At 38.5% G+C, this 27,814-nt stretch overlaps 1 protein-coding gene across 1 annotated transcript in view; it reads right to left on the bottom strand.

Annotated features, from left to right (window-relative positions):
- Nucleotides 1-932: 932 nt before the first annotated feature.
- HSDL2 (hydroxysteroid dehydrogenase like 2) overlaps nt 933-27,814 on the bottom strand; it is a 65,889-nt gene continuing 39,007 nt past the window's right edge. The window contains exons 7-11 of the mRNA XM_037798240.1: nt 13,260-13,454; nt 12,099-12,170; nt 10,131-10,280; nt 7,286-7,414; nt 933-1,058 (exon numbers count right to left, since the gene is read on the bottom strand). Of these exons, the coding sequence (XP_037654168.1) occupies nt 946-1,058; nt 7,286-7,414; nt 10,131-10,280; nt 12,099-12,170; nt 13,260-13,454 (659 nt within the window). The 3' untranslated portion in view covers nt 933-945. The remainder of the gene's footprint in view (nt 1,059-7,285; nt 7,415-10,130; nt 10,281-12,098; nt 12,171-13,259; nt 13,455-27,814) is intronic.

Below are 27,814 nucleotides of genomic sequence, written 5' to 3'. Positions count from 1 at the left end.
CGCACACACACACACGCACGCACGCATGCGCGCGCGCGCGCGCACACACACACACACACACGCACACACACACACACACACACACCCCGTTTCAGCTGGCCACACCTTAACTAAAAATCACATCTTCAAAGGGTCCTATTTACAATGGGTTTACACCCACAGGGATGTTGATTACAATTAAGAACATGTGCTTTTTGGGGTACATAATTCAACCTACCACAATCACTTCATAGTACAATAATCTTAAGAGAGTGGAAGATGAGAAGTAAAAGAATTACACTGAGCAAATGTTTTAACTGATTAAAATTAAAGATATAAGGATGCTTTTTTTTAAAGTTTACCTTTCTTTTAACCATCTGTTCTAATGATCTCATTTCAAAACACTGGGACCAAATGTATACTTGAGAGAAAATTATTTTATTTTAGGATTCTTACATAATTTTGAATAGTATGCACAAGTAGTATTTATTAAGTAGTTTATTATGTGATTTCTGTGAAAATGCACTGTAAAAAATCTTCTTTAAAATCTATATCAAAATCCAAAAACCAGTAAGATTTTCATTGTTATATAATCCAAAACTAAAAATTTTAAGGCAAACTAAACTCATTTTACAGAAGAAGCTATGAAAAGAACTAATTTTACTGGTTGACCCTGACTGACTGCTTATAATATTTTTCTTGGAAGAAGATGGTAAATGCTCAGAGAGCAAATCCCATAAAATACTAAAAAACAGAGTCTTAGAATTCCACTTAATGAAGCTTATGTTTGATTAGCTAGCTGTTCTAATTACAATTTCAAATCTTATAGGTAAAGAAATTTCATTTTCTCTAGGATAAACATGCATATTCATACAAGAGGGAAGGACACAACATTAGATTTTAAACAGGTGAGGTTTTTACTTGTTGAGCTTAGGGCTGACAGTTTCATTTTGTTTTCCTTTTCTTTCACAGTTTGGCATTCATCTGATTCATTAGTTTTTCCAATTTGATTGCTAGAGACATGTTACCTTTAATCTTCAATTTTCCTGACATGAATGCCATTGTTGGTTTTAGTTTTCCTGAAATGAGAAAATGAGACAGGGAAAAGCATCCATTAGTGCCCCCAGGGATAAGGTGCTTCAAGAACATGCATTTTAAAAAGAACCTCCTTGAGTTTCATAAACCTCAGAAGCACAGAAATTTCTATTATAGCTTTTTATATCAGTATCTTGGGGATTCCAATTCATAGACTTAAATGTTAACAATACCCTATAATGTGAGAGATAATGTAAAAATAACGATTAACAAAAGGTGATAGCAAGAAGCCGAAGAGGCAACGTTTACAGATTAGTTACAGTACTCTAAAGAATATCCAGTCCTCAAATGAATTGTGGTAAAAAGAAACTGTCTATTTTAGTTAATTTTCCAATCTATTATAGTTCATTAAACTTAATATTTCAAGTCTAAATTCAAAACCTCAAACAATACAAATGTATGTAATAGTCTTAGGAAATAATCATTAAAAGTATGGTGAGTGTGTGGATATGAAGTATGTGTTAGCATTAATTTAACCACAGAAAGGCCTGGGTATAAAATGTGAGCACTAAAACAGAATCATAGCTAATAACAATATATAATAAAAGCTCCATGGAGGGAGGGAACTTTGTTTTAATTTGCTACTCTTATTCTCAGTGCTAGTAGTGTCTGGCACACAGTAGAATGAATAAGAAAACTGAGGCTTACAAGAATTTTTGTATTGCCCAAGGTCACACAGCTTGTGTATGGCAGCACTACAATTCAAAGCCAGGTTTGTTTAACTCTCATAATTTTCTGCCTTATATTATGCCAATTTATATACAGGTCATATCTCCTACAAGGTAGAATATGTTTGGTGCATTTGTAAACTTCCCCCCATTGTGCCACATGTAGGCTCTATAGACAGAATGTGTGGGTTAATGTAGTAAGTCTGTGTGTGTGTGTTTGAGACATTTAACACCTTTAATTATCTGATATACAGGTTGCAGGAAAGCAGCATAGATTGGGTTCAGATAAAGTCCAGCTCTTTCATCTTAATGAATAAATGAGCTATGCACTGTTTCAAGAAAATAGGATCTTAAAACAAATAATAGATTAAGAGATATCTTTGATTTGCATGGAAGATAGTGGGAGATCTTTATTTTTTTTTTAAGGATTAGAATGTCTACCCCAAAGATTTACAAACACTGACATGTGGGTGGTCCTTCAGCTAAAAGCCTGGCTCCTTCTTTGTCACTCTAGAGTGAAGCCTGCCAGCCCCACTCAGGCATACAGAGCTTCCAATCAGCTTTATGTTTATAGCACTTCTCCCACTCACCCATAAAGATGAATGGACATCAAATGGAAACAAAAACAAAAGAGATAAAAGAGACTTGAATGAAACAGAGAATGGAGGTGCAGAAGAAAGTAAAACCAAGTAAATGAAGAACAAACTAAAAATACCATAATTCATGTCCTTGGAAATAAGAGAGTGCAATCATGTATCAAGAAGAGGCTGCTGGATGAGGAAGGGGGGAAAGGAGGGGCACAAAGAAGAGGCAGAAAAAGAGAAGGAGATGAAGAGGGGATTGGGGAGAAAGAATAGAGCAATGGGAAGAGGGAGAATGGGGTAGAGTGAAGAAAAGGAAGTGGGGAATACAGAAGAGGAAAGAACCAGAAAACAAGAATGGGATCTTAGAAATTGAAAAGCTGATGGACAATATAGAAAAGTAGAAAGAGAAAGTAAAACAATCTCCCAGAAAGTAAAAAAGTTTTATAAAGGAGAAAAAGATTATTAAATCAGAGGATCTAATTTTTTCTCCAGAAAGTGAGAACAGAGAAAACAGAGGGAGACCTATCAAAGAAGTAATATAAGAATATTTCCAAGGGGGCCACAAAGTACCCACCTTTTATTATTGTGAAGCCCCACAACACCCAGAGAAAGAAATGACTCTGATTCTAAAAGCTTTCAGAAATGAGAAAGGTGAAGGCAAAAGACAGAGAATAAGAATAGTATCAAATTCTCAATGGTAATCTTAAAAGATGGAGCAATGTCTTCAAAATTCTTTAGGAAAATGAATTTCAACCCAGAAATTTCTCCTTAGCCAACCACATGTGTTGATAAAATAAAGGTGGTTTTAGATACACACAAAAAGTTGCCTCTTATGTATCCTTTCTCATGGAGCTTTTGTGTACTATCAAAATGATAATGTAAACCAAGAAAGAAGACATGTGATCCAGGAAATAGGGAATTCAACACAGGAAAAAAGTTATAGGAATTCCCAGGGCAACAGCTGGTGTAGCAGGCTTACTGAGCTACCCAAAATGACAAAGGGCTCCAGAAAAAAGTAAACTGACAGATTATCTGATACATTTGACAAAGTAGAAAATAATATCAAGAAGTTGTGGTACACAACTATATGATGGTACTGTGAACAACTGATTGTACACTTTGGATGACTGCATGGTATATGAATATATATCAATAAAATTGAATAAAAAATTAACTACCCAACTTGGAAAAATAAAGAGTGTATTATACATTTTAAAAACTTAATAAGTTGACAATCTGGGGAAAAAAATAATTGTAAGATAGAAAAAAGACAGTAAGAGGGAAAAAGCCTATAGAATAAAGGAGATTTAAAACATTGTCAGTGAATTGCAATAGATAAACCTTATTTGGATCCTGGATAAACTACCTATGAAAAGTCATTTATGGAATAATTAGGAAATCTGGACTCTTATTTTCTGGATGTGATAATACTATTTTGCTTATGTAAAAATGTTATTTTTAATGGTACATACTGAAATATTTATGAATGACAGGATATGATGACTGGAATTTCTTTAAAAATCCAGTGATGGTAGTCCAGAGTAAGTAGTAGTGTAAGTGAACTAAAATTGCCCTTGTGTTTACCACTATTAAGTTGAATATGGTGCATGTGATTCATTGTACGAGACTGTCTACCACTGTATAGGTTTGAAATGTTACATAAAGTAAATTTTAAAAATGTTCCATGGTGGTAATGAAACAACATTTTCAATTTATGAAAACTTTGAACTATGTAAGACCATCAAGAACAAAATGAGTTCATATACTAGGAAAAAAAAATGAAAATGCCTTTTCTAAAAGATACATTAACCTTATTTCCAAAGGAAATAATATTAATATATTGGTTTTTAATTTATATTAATTAAATTAATAAAATGTAATGTAAAGTAAAAACAAAAACAAAAAAAAACTAGTTCCAAATTTTGTCTAGGGCTGGAGGGTACCTTCATAAGTTGAAATCCTTGTATTTAATAAATTCTCATTAAATTCATTGGTGAGAGAAAAATACCTTCTTAAATGTGAAACTCATTTATCTTTTCATTGTTAATATGATGGAGACAGTTCAGTAGTTTTAGAAAATTCTCAGTCCAAAAAGGAGAGAAAAATTTGGGATTTTGATTTTTTGTTGTTTGGTTAATGTATGTATGTCATATATTAAATATAATCTCATGTTAGTAAAAAAAAAAAGAAATTGTGGGAAAAATATAGGAAACTTTGCTTGGTTTCTTTATACCTATCCTAGAGAAAAAAAAAAAATTAGGCAATTATTTAAGTCCATGAAAAAAAATAGCCACTTTAGCCAATAGATTAGTAGTTTCTTAAAAAGTTAAATATCAACTTACCATATGACTTAACAATTTCATGCCTAGGAATCTACCCAAGAGAAATGAAAGCATACATCCACACAGAGACATGTATAAGGATGTTCATAGCAGCATTATTAATAATAGCCAAAAACTTGAAATAATCCAAGTATCCATCAGCTGATGAGTGGATAAACTATGTGGTGTAGCCAGACAGTGGAATAATACGCAGCAATGAAAAGGAACTGAACTACTGATTCTTGCTGCAACATGGATGACTCTAAAAAGCCTGTGCCTTCACCTTATGAGGAAAGAAGCCAGCTGCAAAGGACTACAGACTAATTCCATCAGTATGAAATAACTGGAAAGGCACATCTCTAGAAAGCGAACAGTGGTTGCCTAGTTTTGGGGGTTGGGCAGAAATGGGGATTGAGTGAGTACAAAGAGACATGAGGGAATTTTGGAGGGTGATGAAATGCTCTAAAACTAGATTATAAAAAAAATTTATTAAAAACCATGTACACTTACAATGGGTAAATTTTATTGTATGTAAAGTATACCTCAACAATACTGTTCAAAAAAATAACTTTTTAAAAACAGCTCTTAAGCACAATTTACTACATATACCTCTCCTCCCAAAATGTCAATCAGATAAAGTAATCTTGTACAGTTTATTTCTGTCATGCAGCTCTACCATGCAGTGGCCTATAGTAAAGAAATTTTGATGACCTAATTAATTACTTACATGCTTTAAAATGTTTATATTTCTAACATATCCATTATATACATCAGGCCATAGAAATGACTATGGTTTCTTAAAAGAATGCTTAGGATATAAGGTCTAAACTACTGTGCCCATTCAAAGGAGAGCAGATAGATAAAGAGTAAGAACAGGACATAAGAATCAGCAGCAAACTCACTTGTTCCCCACCTAAACTGTTGCTATAAAATTAAATCTCATCAGAATTCTTTTGTTTTTTTAAAAATTACTTTTATAGCAGAATGACCTCCCCTAATCAATCCAGGGGCAAACTGATGGTTATCTTTCAGGGAAGGAATAAAAAATACTTTTATTTATTTTCTTTTTTCTTAAGTGTATTTTCTAATTTTTCTACCATGAACATTGTGCTCATTTGAATGTACTATGACCCCCAGAAAAAGCCATATTCTTTGATGCAATCTTGTGGGGCAGACATTTTAGTGCTGATTAGATTGGAATTCTTTGAGTGTTTCCATGGAGATGTGCCCCACCCAAATGTAGGTGATAACTCTGATGAGATAATTTCCATGAAGTGTGGACTGACCCATTCAGCGTGGGCCTTGATTACTGGAGCAGTATATCAGCTCAGACAGAAAGAGCCAGCTTGCTACAGCCAAGAGGGACACTTTGAAGAATGCACTGGAACTGAGAGAGGAGCTTCAGCTTACAGAGAGATTTTGGAGACGGCCTTTGAAAGCAGACTTTTGCTCCAGAGAAGCTGAGAGAGGACAAACCCCCAACAGCAACTGAGAGTAACATTTTTGAGGAGCTGAGGCCTAGAGAGGAACGTCCTGGGAGAAAGCCATTTTGAAACCAGAATTTGGAACAGACACTGGCCACGTGCCTTCCCAGCTAACAGAGGTTTTCCGGATGCCATGGGCCATCCTCCAGTGAAGGTACCTGATTCTTGATGCACTACCTTCGACACTTTATGGCCTTAAGACTGTAACTGTGTAACCAAATAAACCCCCCTTTATAAAAGCCAATTCATCTTTGGTGTTTTGCATTCCGGCAGCATTAGCAAACTAGAACAAACATTTAACACTGCTATAATACAAATGAACAATTGAAGAAACCTTGATCATTACTACATCATACACACAATCTCAGATGGTATGTAAACTATCAGCATCCTGGATTAGAATTAGAAAGCAAGATTTACAGGGCACAAAGTGAATATACTCTGATTCCACTTTATGAAGATTAAAACAGAACAAAGAATGAATAACTCATTACATCAAAGAATCTATGGAGTGTTACAATGCTTTAGTTTAAAGTGCTGCTTCTAATAAATACACGTTATTTAACTTACTATTTGGAGTTCTCTAAGAGAAGAAAATATAAAAAATTATCCTTACAAATTTTCAGGCATAGCCAGAGGTACATGGGCAGAACAGAAAGTCAGGCAAGGGGTTCTCTGGTTTAGGGACTCCACAGAAAGCAGAGTCACTGGGCCAGGGGAGAGACCTGGCAGCAACTGGCAAGACTGAAGCACGATCTCACTCTCAATAAATGAACCGCAGCCGAGTTCAGTGCCTCTAGCGACCAAGGTGTTACAGAAAAGATAGTATCTTAGTCCGGCTAATAGAAATGAAGTCCCCCTAGGAGTCCTTTTGAATCATCTCTCCGTTCCCAACATAATCTTACTGGTTTCTCAGTGGTGCAAAAAGGAAATTTTGATCTCTACTCCCTGTCTGTTGGCTGAGGTAGAAAGGGCAGTACAGGCCACAGTAAGAACAGCCTTCCAAAGACTAGGTGCTCTTTGACATTAATAGCTGCTAAAATTCCACCGCTACAGACATTCATGAGTCTTGAATATTTGGAAAGGGATAAAACAAAATGTCAGAACTAAATTTTCCTTGAACAGTGGGCAAACTAATAAAATTGAAAACTTACCTGAAAACATTTTTACAAAATCTTCAGTAGACATACTCATTACCACATCTGCCCGATCAGAGGGCTCTCCATATCCAACATTCCCACCCTTGCTTTTAAGATCAAGAAACCATGTTCCACCATCTTCACCTACACAGAAGATAAATATATAGAAATAAATGGCAGAGAAGTCCCTGTCTTCTTAAACTTAATTGCTACAATATTGTCTCCCAAATTAAAATCCTTAGTCCTCTAGCAATCAAATTCAGCAAATGCTTAAGTACTTATTAGGTGCCAAGCACTATGCTAGGTTCTGAAGGCTCTGTAATGAACAAGAAAAACATGGTTCTTCTTAATAAAGAGGAAGTGGAGGGTGATGAGGGAGCATACTAACAAATAGTCTAGAAAGCCCAGTTGCAGGTGAGATATGAAAGTTAAATAAGAATTAGCTAAATGAACAGGGAAGGGGGGAAATATTTCAGGTAATGGGAGTGAGATACACAACTGATAATGTCAAGGTAAGTCTGACTAGGCTATAAATATAGATACAAAAGTAATAAGTTTGTCCGGTCAATGAACCACATCAGTGACTGGAGTTCCATAGAGAAAGTCTACAGAGTACAACACGACCAGAGCCTAAGACAGAAACTTGAAGAACATCAGCATTTAAGGGAAGAACAGAGAAGCATCTAGCAAAGGAGTGTGAGAAGGCACAATCACAGAGTGGAAAGCAAGGAAAGCTACTGTCAGGGCAGCCAAAGAAAGCATTTCCAGAAGAAAATAGTGGTCAACGGTATCAGATACCACAGACTTGTCAAATGTCCACTGGTGACAAGGAAGTCACCAAGGATCTTAGAGTAAATTTAGTAAATTGGAGACAAATGATATCAGAGCAGTGCGTTGAAAAGAATGAGTTATAGATGAAAATAAGTTAGGAAAGGTGGCTTTGCTGTTGTTTTCTTTTTAAGAGATGAAAAAGACTTGAGAACATTAAAATACTGTTAGGAGGGAGACTGCAGGATGAACAGGTTGAACAGAGGTCCTAATTGACAGTACAAGGTCCCCGAGAAGGCAAGAGGACATGGGAACTAGAACTTTGCTATGCAAAGTGTGACCCAAAGAATGCAGTTTTGTCATTGCCTGTCAAATGCAGAATCTCAGGCCCCATCCCAGATCTACTGAATCAAAATCTGTATTTTAGCAACATCCCAGTTAATCAGTATCATGAATATTAAAGCTTGAGATGCACTGATTTGCTGAGCTCCATTCTATGGGAAGGGAGTGTCCTGGTTTGGATCTGCTATGTACCCCATAAAAGGCCATGTTCTTTTAATCCAGACTTGTGGGGGCAGACTTGTTATGGGTGGGACCTTCTGACTAGGTTGTTTCCATGAAGATGTGACCCCACCTATTCAAGGTGGGTTGGAATTCACTTACAGGAGTTCTCTATGAGAGGATAAAATACAGAGACATTTTACAGAGAACAGAGGGAAGCTAAGATATGTAATCCAGAGTTTGCCTCTGGGAGACGCTGAGAGAGAAGCTAAGATAGAAGCCCAGAGACCTTTTGGAGACAGCCATGGAAACCAGAAGCTACACCCAGGAGAGGACCAGCAGACTCCAGCCATGTGGCTTCCCATGTGACAGAGGAACCCCAGATGCCATCGGCTTTTCTTCAGAGAAGGTATCCTCTTGTTGATGACTTAATTGGGACATTCTCATGGTGTTACAACTGTAGATCTGTGAACTAATAAATCCCCATTGTAAAAGTCAATCCATTTCTGATGTATTGCATTTCTGGCACCTTTAGCAAACTGAAACAGGGAGGAAGAGAGGATGGTGCCTATAAAAGATGATTTAATATCTGATGTTAGGAAGCTGAAGCAATTTCTGTCTGAAGGTTTCTGTTATCTGCTGACACTAGCAAAGAAGTGGTGAAGGGAGAGATGGGAGATTTGAGGAATGCTGAAAAGGTTTAAAATAAGCATGTGGAAAACATGAAGTAAGCATACCACAAAAACACAAGAGTTCTGAAGTGCTGCTTAGCTCCCAGGTGAAGCAGACAATGGTGGATTTCTATTAGTACAGATCCACTGGGTATCGTGACAGCTTTTTTCCTGAAGCAGGACATAGCAGCCTGGATGCAACTGTGAACAGCCAGAAAATTTGATGCATCCAGGACCAGGGTTTTAACAGGTGAAGAGACAGCACAAAGTGCCCAGGGAGTTTAGGATATGGGCAAAAGAATGACTCTAAGCTGGACAAAAAAAAAAAAGTAAAATAGGAAGGTGCTAGTGAGTTAGGATAAAGCAGAGGAGCCGAAGGATGAAAAAACCTGAGCAAGTAAAATTGGCTTATAATGGGACTAAGGTAGCTAGTTTTTAAAACTATCATTTTTGCAAAATAAAACTTACTTTGAGAAGAAAAATATTGAGAGAGGTTTTAAAAAGCTGGCCACATTCAAGCCAAAATGAGTAATATCTTAAGGATAAAAGGATAAAAGCAGCAAGGTACCTATAGGTGAAGATACATTATTTCATTACACAACCTGGCATGATCCACATTCCATTCTAAATAGAATTTCGTCTCAATTATATATGCCAACAAGTTATACAACACTGGAAGTATATATGATGAAATTTTATTTTATATGTGTCCATGGCACTGATTGTAACTTAAAACAAAAAACAACAACAACAAAAAAGCAGATAAATAGTTCTTTGCTGTTCTTGAGTATCTATATCCTAGGTTAAACTTCCTCGTTAGGCCAACTATCCAGTCATTTCTACTGGAAGCTGATTTTCATTCAAAGGTAATACCCTACTTTGTTCAATAAAAGCACCAGATTACCAGACGTAACCCTCACCTGAGAGTTCAAACTGATAGATTGCTTGAGTGGTTTTGACAACATCATCACTGAGAGATTCCTTAACAATTCTAAACGTTTCTTCCACAGCTCCAGAACTTGATTTTCGTTGTGGCTGCTGCTTCTCCTCTTTAAATGCTGGAACATCACCTGTAAAATAGAATATTCACGCAAATGGCCTTAAGGCCTTAGCAGTAAGACCACATATAAAATTAGTTAGTGAGACAGACCTGCCACCAAGTAGAACTTCTGCTTGACCAAAATGACTTTAAATACATTGTGGCATCGGAAAACATAAACCAAGTTGACAGAATAAACCATCAGTGATGATTATAAATATTAATGGTTTATAATCTCTAATCTCTCCAAGTAAATGGTTGACTCTCAGACTGAGTTAAAAAAAAAAAAAACAAAAAAAAAAAACTATAGTAAACAGACTTCAACAAAACTATTGGAGTTTTAGTAATGGTTATCAATCCATCATCCCCTCTGAGTTCTAAAATTAAATGAGAAACAAGACAATGGAGTCAGAAAAATGGAGATCAAAATACTAACTATGAAGAGGGCGGCGCAAGATGGCGACATAAGGAGGTGTGGAATTTAGTCTGGGAGACATCCATGACCGGACACACATCATACACCAGTCTGGAATGGGGGGGAAGGGCTGAGATCGCAGCATGGAACTGTAAGTAAAGCCCCCAAACTGCAAAGCCTGGCACCATGCCCCCACTGGCATGGCAGGCTGAGTTGGAACACTCACCTATGGGAAAAAGAAGCAGTCTCTACTAGGAGCAAAAGAAGGTAGCTCGACCAAGCTCCAAGTGCAGTTTTAATTAATAAATATGGACTTCTGAATACAAGCAATGAGAAAAGATAAACCCGCAGCAAGCAGGAAAGGAACCCTGAGGTTTCTCCTGGCAGGGAGAAGGCAGGGCTGATAGGAAAAAAATTAAATAAATAAATAAAAACAGAGACTTTTGGAGTCGATTGAGCTCAGAATTCTGGAAAAGGGCTCTGCCCTAAGAAAAGGAGCACAGAGAGTCGGGTACTAACTCTGGCCCTTGACTGGCAAAACTTGGAGGCTAGGGACTGGCTCTAGAAAGGGGATTTTTTTTTTTTCCAACTATTCTAAGCTCATTAGAGAAAGCCTCAGGCATTGGCTGACCCAGGCAAGGGTAGAGTTAAGATGGGTCTGAGAGACAAAGAAAGGATCAAGTAAAGGAGATAATTCCCCAAAGGGCATATCTTCCCCAAGAAAAGGGGGTCGGGTTCCAGCTCAAGTGGCGACCCGCCTTCAGAGAATTCAGACTCGAGGGGCAGGGGAAAACAAGCAAACAGAAATAGCTTAAGCTTGCTTTCTACCTCCATGCCCTCTGTCCAACCAGACCCGTGACAGGGACAGGGTCTGCTGATAAGTAAAGGCACTGCACCTCTTTATGCTGGTGGGGAGCTATGGGCTGACAACTGCCACCTGCTGGGCAGGGTAGGAAAAGCACAGGGTCAGTGGTTTCACAGGGAAGTCTGACAACCTGCTGGCTCTCATCCTCAGGGAAACGTGATACTGATTACACCCTCCTCCTGAGGCCTGGGCCTATCTGGTCTGGGAAAATTTGATTGAGATCGATCATATCTGGGTAGACCCTCCTCAAAAAAAAAAAAAAGGTTCCATATAGGCACAGCAAGAACCAGAATAACAAGAGCTGAAAGATTCTGATCGAGAAACTATGCTAGAGTTCTAGAATAAGCTGAGATGAATGCCGAAGAACAGGTAAAGAACAAAGCGAACCAACAAGAAACCCTAGGTAAAAGAGGGAAAATGACCTCTAGAATAAACTGATCAAGGAAACCAGAAACCTACACACCTGAAATCCTTATGCACACACACAAAAAACAGAATAGAACCTATATAGAGAAGAAATATATATGTTAGTATCTCTTTTTCTATAGAAAATGTGGTATAGATCTTACTGTGTGATTCCATTTTCTTGGCAACTATCTCTGGAAGTTCATCTAAGAAGAAATCTGGTATCAAAGGTTGGCCTGAAAAATGAACCCCAAAATAATCAGGTTAATGTGATGCCTACAACACATTAAGATTAGAACACCTATTTTTAAAACAGTGCCAGGCACTGTGTCAAGAACATCATAATCATTTTGGCATTTTAGTTCTAACAAAAATTCTTTGTGGAAGGTTATCATTCTCTTAATTTTAACCATAAGGAAAGTGAGGCACAGAGAAAGTGGGTGACATAACCAATGCAACATAGCTAGTGAGCAGCGCAGCCAGAATCTGAACTTGAGTTGTCTTCTCCAAAACCCATGTTCTTAATCACTACACAATATCATTTTCCTCACAGGATTGCTGTGATTAAATAGAGAAATGAATCTAAAAGTGCTTTGTAAAGCTATAAAGAACTATTTAATTTAATTCATTTCTAACTGAAGAGACAGGCAGGGATGATACAAATATAAACATGTGGTTTGTCACCCAGAAGCTTAGCCTAATGAATAATATTTTTAAATACTTTAGCACAAATAAATATAACTCCCATTTATGGCAATATTGTCTATTATTTATTATAGATGTTATAATATTTTATACATAAAATTTAAAAAATCATAACATCATCAAATGCAGTTTCAGAAAGGAAGAGGTATTTCTAGAAAAGGGGGACACTGGGAACCTCTAAAATTACACATAATACAGGCCCTGCTCCTTCACCTACACCATTAGTCATTAAGCTCCTCTAAGAGACAAATGTTTGTAGTCTGTAATCTTAGAAAGTTTTTTTTTTTTTTTCAAAATCTGATAGTGTATCATCATTACCATATCCTTGAATAAAATTCCTGCTCTGTGATTTGAAGACCTACTTTAAAAACTAATTTTCATTTTTGGTTTTCAGATTTGGAAATGGCTAGTAGCTGATGTGTCACTTCAAAAGTCCTCAACTCAATCCTGTATTTCCTTTCCTTTTTAAGATGTGTTGGTATGAGTTTCTCTTCACTGGGGGGATAGCTTTTAAAAGAAGACAGTAATTTTATAATCACACAAACACACACACAAAACGCGTGTTCACTGCAGAAAATTTGGGAAAACACCTCACTACTTTTACAAAATATAAGAATTACCTGGTTTAACTGCATAGATGTCAAAATTTTTTATTCCTTCTTCTTTTAAGATATTTTCATCAATAATAAAGTTGCCACTAAAACTTTTTGGCTTTTTGAAAATGGAATATGCAGCATCTGCAATGATATCAACTTTTCTACATTGGCTTTCAATTCCAGATCCTCCCAGCATATCCATAGCAGCCGTGTGTATGGCTGTAAAGAAAACACATACAAACACACGCATAACTCCAAGTAAAATCACAGGGCTATGGAAGTAATGAGCAAGCATAGCCCTTCCAGGTTATCAAGGCTAATCTCTTCATTTCTCAGGTGAAGAAACAAGGTCCCGGGAGCGTATGGTATTTGCTGAATGAAACCGGGTTGAGAACACATACCCTTCTCTATACAACACAGCCTTATACAGAACTCATACATTAGAACCACAGCAAAATAGAATGAGACTTCTGATTCAGAATTTTTAAGAATTCACATGGCATTCTCAGGAGTCAAGAAAGTCAGTAAGATCTACCAGAAAGAGCACTGAGCTGAAGGTCAGGTGAGCAGAATTTTTATACCAACTGGGTCATCACTTTTTTCTTTTCTTTTTGTAATGCAATTTTATTGAGATACATTCACATACCATACAATCCATCCAAAGCATACAGTTTATTGTGCCATCACTTTTGGCAAGCCACTTTAACATCTTTGCACCTGTTTCCTTTCCTAAGTTTATTGTCTCTTTTCCCCTCTCTACTGGAACGTATAGTCCATGAAAATAGAAACTTTGTTTTTTTGTGTATCACTGTATCCCCAGTACCTAAAACAATGACAAATGCCCCATAGGCATTCAATAAATATTGGATGAAGTTTTAGGAGTCCTCCTTAAATTCAGATAATACTTTTTTTTGTAGGAAATTTTAGAATATAAAGAGACACAAAAGGAAGAATTCTAAAATCATTTAGAATCTCCTAATCCAGAGATAATTACTATTAACATTTGCATGTAATTTTTATTGCTTTGGGTGAATGAAAAGTATAAGTTCTATACTTTTCATATGGAGTAACTTGAAACTAATAATAACACTATCTTAAATATTGTCAAAATTGTGAACAGTAATTTATCTCAATTTATACACATACATCTTAGCTTATACCTAAAGCAGTGAAACTCAATTTGTTTAAATGTACTTTAGGTTTCAAAGTTTTAGTAACGTAACTAAGATTCTTCTCCATACCATTGTTAAACCATCATTTTAAACCATTACATACTGGAATACCTTACATACTTCTGTGTACAACATGAAAAGTTTAGAGCTTTTAAGAGTCATTGTCCGGAGAAACTAAGATGGCGGCTAGGTGAGACAGGGCAAAAAAACACCTCCGTGAAAAACACTAGATAAAAAACAGAAAGTGACCCAGAATACTGGTTACAGCAATGCGTCAGCTGGACAAGGTCTGCTAGTATCACAGAGGCCGTACACTTGGTGAAACCAGGAGCCTGCATTCTGAAACGAGTGAGTAAGCTGGCTGGAAGACCCGCAGCTGCGCGGCGCTCTGGGGAAGCCAGGGTTTGGTATTTGGAGACCGACGGGCTCTTTTACAAATTAAAAAAAAAGGGAAAAACCCAGGAGCGGCTGCAGCTGCGGTAGTGGGAACCACACAGTAAAACACAGCAAGAGGGGGCTGGGCCAGCCTCTCGGTGTCTGGCCTGGAAGATAGACCACTGCAGATACTCTTGGAGCCGGGGGAATGGAGGGGAGAGCCAGAAGCATAAAGAAATCCCGCGGCTAGCAGCTGGCTCCCCAGAGGGCTGGATAAACTGCCTGGGGCCGTGCCCACAGCCCAGAGCCCCGCCAGTTGTCCCGGAGCTGGGAAGGAGGAACTGTGCGAGAAGTTGGGTGTGGAGACACCCTGTTCAGCTATCTTTGCATCAGGCTGAAAGCGCCCTGGCACAGCTCAGCGACCCGGGGCTTCCCTTGAGGGACGGCGCGCACTGGTGATGTAGCACAGCATTCCCCTTGGCAGAGATCCTGGAGGATCGCGGCTGGGCAAGGGGACCCGCTCAGAGAACCGAGGGACACTACGCCAACTCTGGTGGTTTGTGGGACAGCAAGAGAGAGAGTCTGGGGCTGAAATGAAATGAAGGCTTAGACTCTTGCGGCGGCCTTGAATCTCCAGGAACCTGGGGGATTTGAATACTAAAGCTGTTCTTCCTCCCTGGCCACCCATACACACGCCCCACATTCAGGGCAGACAGCTCCAGCAACACACCCAAACTGAGTTCTCCAACTGAACCCCACAAGAATCATTTCCCCACACACCACGAGGAAAAGGTGGAGAACTGACTTGAGGGATATAGGTGACTCACAGACGCCATCTGCTGGGTAGAGAAAGTGTACGCCACAAAACTGTGTTTCTGAAAAATTAGATGGGTATTTTTTTTTACAACTTGAAAGAACCCTATCAAGCAAAGCAAATGCCAAGAGGCCAAAAACAACAGAAAATCTTAATGCATATGATAAAACCAGACGAATATGGAGAATCCAACTCCAAACACACAAATCAAGATATCGGAAGAGACAGAATACCTTGCACAATTAATCAAAGAACTACAATCGAGGAACGAAAACATGGCAAAGGATTTAAAGGACATCAGGAAGACCATGGCCCAGGATATAAGCGACATAAAGAAGACCCTAGAAGAGCATAAAGAAGACATTGCAAGAGTAAATAAAAAAATACAAGATCTTATGGAAATAAAAGAAACTGTTGGCCAAATTAAAGACTCTGGATATTCACAATACAAGACTAGAGGAAGCTGAACAACGTCTCAGTGTCCTAGAAGTCCACAGAACAGAAAATGAAAGAACAAAAGAAAGAATGGAGGAAAAAAATTGAAAAAATTGCAATGAATCTCAGGGATATGATAGATAAAATAAAACATCCAAACTTAAGACTCATTGGTGTCCCAGAAGGGGAAGAGAAGGGTAAAGGTCTAGAAAGGGGATTCAAAGAAATTATTGGGGAAAACTTCCCAAACCTTCTACACAATATAAATACACAAAGCAAAAATGCCCAGCAAACTCCAAATAGAATAAATCCAAATAAACCCACTCCGAGACATATTCTGATCAGACACTCAAATACTGAAGAGAAGGAGCAAGTTCTGAAAGCAGCAAGAGAAAAGCAATTCGCCACATACAAAGGAAACAACATAAGACTAAGTTGTGACTACTCAGCGGCCACCATGGAGGCCAGAAGGCAGTGGCATGACATATTTAAAACTCTGAGAGAGAAAAATTTCCAACCAAGAATACTTTATCCAGCAAAACTCTCCTTCATATTTGAGGGAGAGCTTAAATTTTTCACAAACAAACAAATGCTGAGAGACTTGGCCAATAAAAGACCTGCCCTACTTCAGATACTAAAGGGAACCCTACCAACAGAGAAACAAAGAAAGGAGAAAGAGATATAGAGAATTTTAACAGACATATATAATACCTTACATCCCAAATCACCAGGACACTCATTTTTCTCTAGTGATCACAGATCTTTCTCCAGAAGGGACCATAAACTGGGACATAAAACAAGACTCAAGAAATTAAAAACAAAAAAAATTTAATATACTCAAAGCACATTCTCCAACCACAATGGAATACAAATAGAAGTCAATAATTTTTGAACTGTAACGCCACTATTTACTTCCTACATGATATAAAATACACAAACTCTAATGACAAATCAGTGGTTTTGAGCCCAATGTAAAATATGTAATTTCAGACAACTATATAAAGGTGGGGGAATGGAGGAGTATAGGAACATAGTTTATGTGTCCTATTGAAGTGAAGGTGGTATCAAAGAAAAACAAGATTGATATGGATTTAAGAGGTTAATTTTAAGCCCCACAGTAAACACAAAGAGATTATCAGAGAATATAACCATAGAGATGAAAAGTAGAGTTTGGGTTAAGAGAAATGGGGGAAGGGGCAATGGGGAGTTAAGAAAGGAGTGTAGGGTTGCTGTTTGAGGTGAAGGGAAATTTCTAGTAATGGATGGTGGGAAAGAGCATTACAACATTCTAAAGGTGATTAATCTCACTAATGGAAGGCTAGGGAGGGGGTGGAATGGGAAGATTTAGGCTGTATATATGTTTCCACAATTGAAAAAAGAAAAAAAAAAAAGACAGTCTAAATAGATGACAATTGAATGCCAAGGATGAACTTGGATGGGATTGGAGGATAGAGGACAGGTGGCTCAAAGGGACACACTTGAGACATAAGGAAAAGGAAATATAGAATGTAAGCTTCGTATCATTGTTGAATCTCTTGTACTTCTTAGCTGCACTTAATTGGACTGCATAAAAGAATGTTCTTGTTCATGGGAAGTGTATATGTGAATTATAGTGTTTGTTCAAGGATGTGTGCAGCTAGCTCTCATATGTTCAGAAGACAGAGCAACAGATGATGGATGATAGGGAGGGAGGGAGGGAAAGAAATAGCAATGTGACAGCATGTTAAAGGTGGTGGATTGAGCTATCGGGGGAGGGGGGTCAGGGTATGATGGAATTCTGTGTATGGGGTTAGTATTGTTTTTGCAACTGTTCCTATAACTTTGAATTTATTTCAAAATAATAAAAAGAGTCATTGTCCCTTTTTCTTTCATTCAACAAATAGTTATTGATCACTTTGTGGAACTCAGGCACATTCTACGTGTGGAGGATAAAGCAGTGAATAAAACAGACAAAAAAGCCCTCCCTTCATGGACTTACATTCTAGTGTACATCCCTATTTCAAAGAACGCTCAATTAACTTGGAGAATTTCCTAAAAAGACTGAGTTACAAGATACTTTTCTACTTTATAATAGTAGTTACTTTGGTATTAATAATTTTTTTTTTTTGCTTAACCAATAGTTCGACAGCTCTGGTTTCAACCTTGATACCTTATGAATGAAAAGTAGCAGTTAGCATTTATTACATGCATTCAGTGCTGGGCATGCTGCTGTGCACTTTACATACATTATTGGGATTCTTACAGTGCTGTGAGGTACGTACTGTTATTATTATCATTTTACAGATGAGAGCACTCATGCCACTCACGTAGTCCACATGAATCCACACCTCTCCCCCACAAACGGCAGACTTTTTCAGTAAATATTTCAGTATGAGACTGAACAACAACTTTGGTAACTGCTACAATGCTGGACACCCAAAGGAGTGAGACCACCCACCCACCCCTTTAGCCAGCCCAGCAAACCCTGGGACACTCGGCCCAGGGCAATCTCTTTCCTCCTTCACCACCTCTCCCTGGTTGGCCACCCTCCTTGACCAGCACCTCTGTCTTCTGATTGGGTTCTTGGCAATTAAAGTCCCTCTTACAAAAAAGTGAGGCTATTATTACTTATAATTATGCCTACGAGTCACCTCCAGAAAACTCCTTTTGTTGATCAAATATGGACTTTCTCTAAGCCTGACGCTAGAAATAAATTGATCACCCTCTCCCCAATGTGGGACAGGACACCCCAGATGAATGTATTATGTCCCCCAGAAAAAGCCATATTCTTTGATGCAGTCTTGTGGGGCAGATGTTTTAGTGCTGATTAGACTGGAATCCTTTGAGTGTTTCTGTGGAGATGTGCCCCACCCAACTGTGGGTGATGACTCTGATTGGATAGTTTCCATGGAGGTATCACCCCACCTATTCAGGGTGGGTGTAAATTAAATCACTGGAGCCATATAAATGAGCTGACAAACAGAAGGAACTCATTGCAGCTGAGAGTGACATTTTGAAGAGAAGCTACAGCCAAAAGGGATATTTGAAGAACGCACTGGAACTGAGAGAGCAGCTTCAGCTTACAGAGACATTTTGGAGACGGCCTTTGAAAGCAGACTCTTGCTCTGGAGAAGCTAAGAGAGGACAAACACCTCAAGAGCAACTAAGAGTGACATTTTTGAGGAACTGCAGTCTAGAGAGGAACATCCTGGGAGAAAGCCATTTTGAAACCAGAACTTTGGAGGAGACACCAGCCACGTGCCTTCCCAGCTAACACACGTTTTCCGGACACCACTAACCATCCTCCAGTGAAGGTACCCTGTTGTTGATGCCTTACCTTGGAAACTTTGTGGTCTTAAGACTGTAACTGTAACCAAATTAACCCCCTTTTATGAAAGCCAATCGATTTCTGGTATTTTGCATTCCGGCAGCATTAGCAAACTAGAACAGTTAGCAATAGACAAGATGGAATTTAACAAAGGATTATGAATACTGAATCTTTATATGATTTTCTTTTTCTTCGTTGCTAGGGTATTAGAATAGCTAGAAGGAAAGAAATGAAATGGTGAAACTGTAACACATAGCATCCTTCGAAATTTGTTCCATAGCTACTTGTTAAATTGTAATTTGAAAGCTATTACCTTTATATATATATGTCATATTTCACAATAAGGAAATAACTGAAACTATGGTACTATAACTCAACAACTTTGGAAATTTTCTATATAATTACCTGTTAAATCGTAATTTGAAAGATACTACCTTTATATATATGTATGTTATATTTCATAATAAGGAAATAACTGAAACTGTGGAAATATAACCTATAACATTCTTTGCACTTTGCTCTCTAACTACGTGTTAAATTACACTTGGAAAGGTATCACTTCTATGTACATATTTTATACTCTACAATTAAAAAATATAAAAAGAAGTCTAATAACATATAATGTAAATACATGCATGTTGTGGGTGGGAGGGTAGAGAGTGGTTCTCCAAAACAACCTATTGTTACTTTAAAACTATTTCTAGGGAAGATGCAAAGAAAGCAACAACGGACACTCAAAATAAATTCAGGAACTAAGCCACAGAATTACCCTCAACAAAGATTTTGCAATGCAAACAGGATCACCCAACAGGTTATATATCTGACAACAAGAAAAACAGGTTAACAAAAGGATTGATCAAATGAAATTCACCGAAGATTTGCAGGCAAGAAAATAAGCAGGATTTGTAATGAAAGCAGACAAGCCTTGCATCACAAGACTCATTAAGGTGACCCTAAAACATGAGCCTTATTAAGGAATAATTGGGGAGGTATCTAATAGCTTGTGAATCGAGAGCTTCTCTCACCCCTTTAATACCTGCTGGCCCCAATCAAACACAGAGAAATAATAGTTTCAGTTTCTACCATCAGAAAAAGGGAAGGAGTCAGGTGCTTGTCTCCTTGCTCTCCCTGACTACATGAGTTCCCATGTCCATTTGTACAGGTAACAGAGGACTGCAGCAGCTCTGTGATATTTTTATCTTTCTCTCTGCCACCATCCCAGACTGCCCACCGCAGCCCACCTGAAATTCATCCAAAAGCAGATTTTTCTGCTTCCACCACATTTGCTCAGAGTCAAGGGGTAAGAGCCAGTAGGCTTTTGAATAGCAACCCTCATCCCTCTTATCCTCCCAACCTCCATTTCAGCAGAAACTATGAAATGGGTTTTGAAAAACAAATTAAAAAATAAAAAACTACAGAGGAAAAGGGAAAAAAAAAGGCATTCCTGGAGGGGACGTGGTTGGGCACCTGAGATGCCCATGCTGTGAAACTACTAGAAGCCTGCCCTCTGGTCGCATCTCGGACTGTGTTACTGGTGTGAACCCTCTAGACCAGGAAGGGCAATATAGCCAGTGTAGAGAAGGAGCATCCAGAGAGAAGAAGCAGCAGGAGGATACTGTTTTGATTATAGATAATATATGTTATGCTGTATCCATTCTACTCAGTGCAATAAATCTCCTTTTCCTTGGAAGGCAGTAACATTAAGAGATTGCTTCTGGTTCCAGCAAGCATAGATAGAGAGCCATTCCACACAGTCAAGTACAAGAAAATGCATGTTTTTTTAAATAGAGGCCCTCAAAGAGCCAAGAGCCTGGGCACCCTCTCAAATCCATTTTCATTTCTCCATTTTCATTGTCTCACTCATGAATAATGCAGTATTCTAGCTAGCTTTCCTGCCTCTCTCCACAATCTTACAAGCCATTCTATATTGAGCTGCCAGATTAAATGTCCTAAACCTCAGCTCCAACCATATCACTTCACTGCAATTTTCCCTCAGCTTATTACTCTCCTACCTTTAAAATTCTTCCATGGCTTTTGTGCCAGTTTGAATGTATTATGTCCCCCCAAAATGCCATTATCTTTGATGCAATCTTGTGTGGGCAGACATATTAGTGTTGATTAGATTGAAATTCTTTGATTGAGTGTTTCCATGGAGATGCGCCCCACCCAACTGTAGGTAATAACTCTGATTGGATAATTTCCATGGTGGTGTGGCCCCGCCCATTCAGCATGGGCCTTGATTCATTTACTAGAGCACTATATAAGCTATAGTGCTTATATAAGCTCAGACAGAAGGAACGAGCTTGCCAAGAGGGACACTTTGAAGAACGCACAGGAGCTGAGAGCAGAACTGCAGAGACATTTTGGAGACAGCCTTTGAAAGCAGACAAACACCCCAAGAGCAACTAAGAGTGACATTTTTGAGGAGCTGCAGCCTAGAGAGGAACATCCTAGGAGAAAGCCATTTTGAAACCAGAACTCTGGAGCAGACAACAGCCACGTGCCTCCCCAGCTAACAGAGGTTTCCGGACACCATTGGCCATCCTCCAGTGAAGGTACCCAATTGTTGATGACTTACCTTGGACACTTTATGGTCTTAAGACTGTAACTTTGTAACCAAATAAACCCCCTTTATAAAAACCAATCCATTTCTCGTGTTTAGTGAAAAGGCAGCATTAGCAAACCAGAACAGCTCTCCACCGAATTTAGACTAAAATTGAAGCTCCTATGCTTGGCAAAAAAGACCCAGTGCTCAACTCATTCATCTTATACCACACCCAACAATCCATTTTACCTGAACTTCATGTACTTGCTCAAATTCAGTGGGATATAGCAAGGCCACACCCTACAATACATTCATCAGGTCAAATTTCTCATAGTTCCACCAAACACACAGTATTTTCCCATACTGCAGGCTTTGCATGTCTTCTTCTCTCGGCCAGGAATGCCTTGCCCAGTTGTCCTCGATATCCAACATCCCCTTCAGTTCTTATTTCAATTGCTTACACTACTTAAAAAGCCTACTTCCCTGATCCTTTCATCTGAGCTATGTGGCCTTTTGAAATGTTTCAAAACTACCCTGAACAGGAGGACTGTGGGAAGATGGCAGAGTAGGGAACTCCAGGATTCAATCCTTCCACCAAAACAAAATATTAAACAGGCAGAAACTGTCTGAAACAACTACTGTGAAACCCCATATGCCAGTAGTACACTGTATAGCATCCAGATAAGAGTGGGAAGAGGCTGATAAATTATGGTAAAGAATAGAATACTGCTCCCTCCGCACATTGGTTACCAGTGCCCACCCCTGGTTACCTCGCTGGTGACAAAGGGACATAAAAATCCTATTCCCTAAGAACAGGAGAGGGCACAGCTATCACTGATCACACCATTTTGATTAGCGAATTTAGTTCCCTGGGGCCCCAGCTCTGACAGTGGCCACTGTTTCAACCCTGCCCTGGACAAAGTCTGAAGCAGCCATTGTTTCAACCCTCCCCAGACAGGGGTTATAGCGGTGGAGACTTAAAGATGGTGTGCTTCCTCAGGGCCATATGGGATAACTAGTTGAAGGGCTGTACTTGCTGGCAGGCCAGGAAAGCTCAGCTGTGGGGAGCCATCAGGGAAGTTTTGGGCACCTTCCTGATTCCCTCTTCCAGGCACTCTGGTAAGACTTTCTTCCAAAACTGAGGGAGAGACAGAAGAAGATGGCAGCATAGAAAGGAGTGGAAGCTAGACTGTCTCCTTGGAACAACTAATAAACAACTAGGAACAACTAGTAAATCTGGAATAACTGCAGGGGGACAAACGTGACTCTCCAGTCATCATACACCAACCTGAATTGGGAGGAATGCCCAAGACTGCAGCATAAAATCTGTTAAGTAAAAGCTGCAGATCCAAGCTGGAAGCCCCCTTCCCCCATGGACCAAACTGCAAAGCCTCGCGGTGCTAGAGAGCAGTTCTCTCCCAGCAAGTGAATATAGCTCGGCTGAGCTCCAACTGGGGATTTAATTAACAAACATGGACTGCTTAATAGAAGCTACCAAACCCCAACAAGCAGACACAGGCTTTTGGTGACAACTGATCTTGGAGAGCCAGAGGATGGCCGTGGAATGGCCCTGAAGGGGGCTTTTTGTCCCTTTTTTGGCTAGGTGGAGAAAGCCTCAGCCATTTTCAGTTCCCAGCACTCTGACCCAAGGGTGGAAATAGCACAGGCAGAGAGACTATTCAAATATAAATACCTCTCCCTAGGGGGTGTATCTTCCCTAAAAGGAAGAAGGTGGTGCCAAGCTCTACTACCCACCTTCCATTCAGAACTAGACCCCAGAGCCTGGGGGAGAACAGCCACAGGCCACACCTCCTTACACCAGTCGGGAGCTTTAGGCTGACAGGCACCACGTGCTGGGCAGAAAAGCACAGTAACCTGAGACCTCACAGGGTGTACCAATCTTTGAAGACACGCCCTCAGGGAAACTGGATACTATTGCCTCCTTCCAAAACCTGAGCCCGTTCTGGTCTGGGAAAACCTGACTGGGGTAAACAAGGAAACCAGATGCCTAGACAACAGAAAATTACAACCTACACTAAGAAAAACAAAGTTATGCCCCAGTCAAGGGAACAAACTTACACTTCAACTGAGATAGAGGAATTGAGACAACTAATGCTAAACCAGTTCAAAAAATTTAGAGACGATATGGCAAAAGAGATGAAGCGTATAATGAAAACACTGGGCATACATGAGGTAGAAATCAAAAATTTGAAAAAACAACTGGCAGAATCTATGGAAATGAAAGTCACAACACAAGAGATGAAAGACACAATGGAGACATACAACAGCAGATCTCAAGAGGCAAAAGAAAACACTTAGGAACTGGAAAACAAGATACCTGAAAGCCTACACACAAAAGAACAGACAAAAGAATGGAAAAATATGAGCAACATCTCTGGGAATTGAAGGACAACACAAAATGCAGGAATGTATGTGTCACTGGTGTCCCAGAAGGAGAAGAGAATGGAAAGGGGCAGAAGAAATAATATAGGAAATAATCAATGAAAATTTCCCATCTCTTATGAAAGACATAAAATTACAGATCCAAGAAGCGCAGTGTACCCCAAACAGAACAGATCTGAATAGGCCTACGCCAAGACACTTAATAATCACATTATCAAACATCAAAGATAAACAGAGAATCCTGAAAGCAGCAAGAGAAAAGCGATCCATCACATACAAAGGAAGCTTGATAAGACTATGTGCAGATTTCTCAATAGAAACCATGGAAGCAAGAAGGAAGTGGGGTGATCTATTTAAGATACTGAAAGAGAAATACCACCAACCAAGAATCCTGTTTCTGGCAAAACTTCCCTTCAAATATGAGGGAGAGCTTAAAATAGTCTCTGACAAACAATGACAGAGTTTGTGAACAAGATACATGCTCCACAGGAAACACTGAAGGAAGCACTGCAGACAGAAAGGAAAAGATAGGAGTGAGAGGTTTGGAAAACAATTTTGGGAGATAGTAGCACAGCAATGTAAATACACTGAACAAAAATGACTGTGAGTATGGTTGAAAGAGGAAGGTTAGGACCATGTGAGACACCAGAATGAAAGACAAAAGATAAAGACTGGGACTCTGTAACTCAGTGAAACCTAGGGTGCTCAATGATTGTAATAAAAGGTACAAATATGTTTTCACACAAGGTAGAACAAATGAGTATCAACATTGCAAGGTGTTAGAAATAGAGTGGGATTGGGGGAAAAATACAATCAATGCAAACTAGAGACTATAATTAACAGAAACACTGTATTATGCTTCCTTTAATATAACAAAGGCAATATACCAAAGCTAAATGCATATGTGGGGGGGGGCATAGGGGAAGGGTATGGGACTCCTGGCATTGGTGATGTTGTCTGACTCTTTATTCTACTTTAGTTTAATGCTATCTTTTCTTTTGTTGCTTTCTAGCTGTCATGTTTTTTTCTCTTTCCTTTTTTTTTCTTTTTTCTTTCTACCTTCTTTGACTCTTCCTCATTCTCTGTGGAAGAAATGGAGCTGTCCTTATATAGATAGTGGCGATGGTGCTGAATACATAAATACGTGACTATACAGGGACCAACAACTGTTTACTTAGGACGGAATGTATGGTGGGTGTGAACAAAACCCACCAAAAAAAAAATGGATTGATGAAGAAACCTTGAGGGCACTACATTGAGTGAAATGAAACAGACACGTAAGGACAAATATTGCAGGGTCTCACTGATATGAACTAATTATAATATGTAAATGCATAGACACGAAATATAAGTTACCAGGCTATAGAACAAGGCTAAAGAATGGAGAGCGGTTGCTATTATGAACAGGATGTTCAACTAGGGTGAACTTAAACATTTGGAAATGGACAGAGGTGATGGCAGCACGTTGTAAAAATAACTAACAGTGCTGAACGGTGTGTGAAGGTGGTGGAAAGGGGAAGCTGAGAGTCATGTACATCACCAGAAGGAAAGCTGGAGGTTAAAAGGTGGGAATGTATAAAACAGTGAATCTTGTGGTGGACAATGTCCGTGATTAACTGTACAAATATTAGAACTCTCTCTCGTGAATTAGAACAAATGTATGACACTATAACTAGAAGTTAGTAATAGAGGGGCATATAGGAAAAAATATATATACCTATTGCAAACTATATACTACAGGTTAGTAGTATTTTAACATTCTTTCATCAACAGTAACAAATGCACTATACCAAAATGAGGAAACAATAATGGAGGGGGTGGTTAGAGGTATGGGAGGATTTGAGTTTCTGTTTTTTGTCTTTATTTCTTTTCTGGAGTAATAAAACTTGAAAAAAAAATAATTGTGGTGATGGACGCACAGCTGTATGATGATACCATGGGCAACTGATTGTACAATTTGGATCTTTGGGTAATTGTATGTTATGTGAACAATCTCAATTTTAAAAAAAAAAGGTAAAAAAAAAAAAACTGGGGGAGAGATAAGAAATTCTCAGATATACAAAAGCTGAGGAATTGATCACCACTGGACCTGCTCTGTATTGTTTGGTATGCAACACCACTTCTTACTTCCTACAGGTGCTAAAATGCAAATGCAAGAAAATTAATGATAAATCTGATTTTGGACATACAATGTACAAAGATATAAGTGGTAATAAGTACAAACAAGAAAAAAAGGTGGGCAGAAGGAACAGAGAGAGATACAATAAGTATATGGGAATGCTATTGAAGTTAAGTTGTTATCAAACCAGATATAATTATTATATATTTAAGATGTTCAATTATAACTCCATTGTAACCACAAGGAAAATAGGTGAAAAATATATCCAGATAGAATGAGAAGGTACAAAATAAAAAATAAAGTAACTATAAAAGTAGGCATTAACAGAAGTGACTGAAAAGGTATATGACATACAAAGGCTAAATAGCAAAATGACAGAACAAAATCCTGTATTATTCTTAGTGACTTTAAATATAAATGGGTTAAACTCCCCAGTCAAAAGGCAGAGAGTGGCGAATGAAATTTTTTAAAAACGCAACAAAAAAAGTGACCTAGTAGACAGCAACTATATGTGTCTACAAGAGAAACACCTTAAAATTCAATTCAAACATAGAAGTTGAAAGTGAAAGGATGGGAAAAAATATACCATCAAGTAGTAACCAAAAATGAGCCTGGGTAGCTATACTAATATGTGATAAAACAAGCATTAAGTAAAAAACAGTTATAACGGACAAAGATGATCATTATGTACTGATAAAGGGGACAATTCAATAAGACGATGTGACAATTATAAATACATATGCACCTAACAGCAGAGTCCAAAAATATATACAACAAACACTGACAGATTTGAATGGAGAAACTGATGGAAATACATTAATAGTAGGAGACTTTAATATACCACCCTCAATAGTGGATAGAATATTTAGTCTGAAGATCAATAAGGAAATACAAGACTTGAGTGATACTCTAAACCACCTACACCTAACACACACATATAGAACACTTCACCCAACAAAAAGAGAATACACATTCTTCTTGAGTGCACATGGATCATTCTCTAGGACAGGCCATATGTTAAGTCACAAACAAGCCTCAATAAATTCAAAAATACTGAAATCATACAATGTATATTCTTCAACCACCATGGAATGAAGCTAGAAATCAATAATAGAGGGAGAAATGGGAAATTCACAAATATGTGGAAATTAAACAACAGATTTTAAACAACCAATAGACTAAAAAGGAAATCAGAAACAAAATTAGGAAATACCTTGAGGTGAATGAAAATGAAAATACAACATACAAAAAATTAGGGGATGCAGCAAGAGCAGTGCTGAGATGGAAATTTATAACTCTAAATACTTACACTAAAAAGGAAGACTTCAAATCAGAGGCCTAAAACCTCAAAACTGGAAGAACTAGAAAAAGAAGAGCAAACTAAACCAAAAGCAAGTGGAAGGAGGGAA

This window comes from Choloepus didactylus, chromosome 10 (assembly GCF_015220235.1).
Source record: "Choloepus didactylus isolate mChoDid1 chromosome 10, mChoDid1.pri, whole genome shotgun sequence".
NCBI lineage: Eukaryota > Metazoa > Chordata > Mammalia > Pilosa > Megalonychidae > Choloepus > Choloepus didactylus.
The sequence above is the reverse complement of the archived record's forward strand: the minus strand, read 5'-3'. Positions and strand labels throughout refer to the sequence as shown.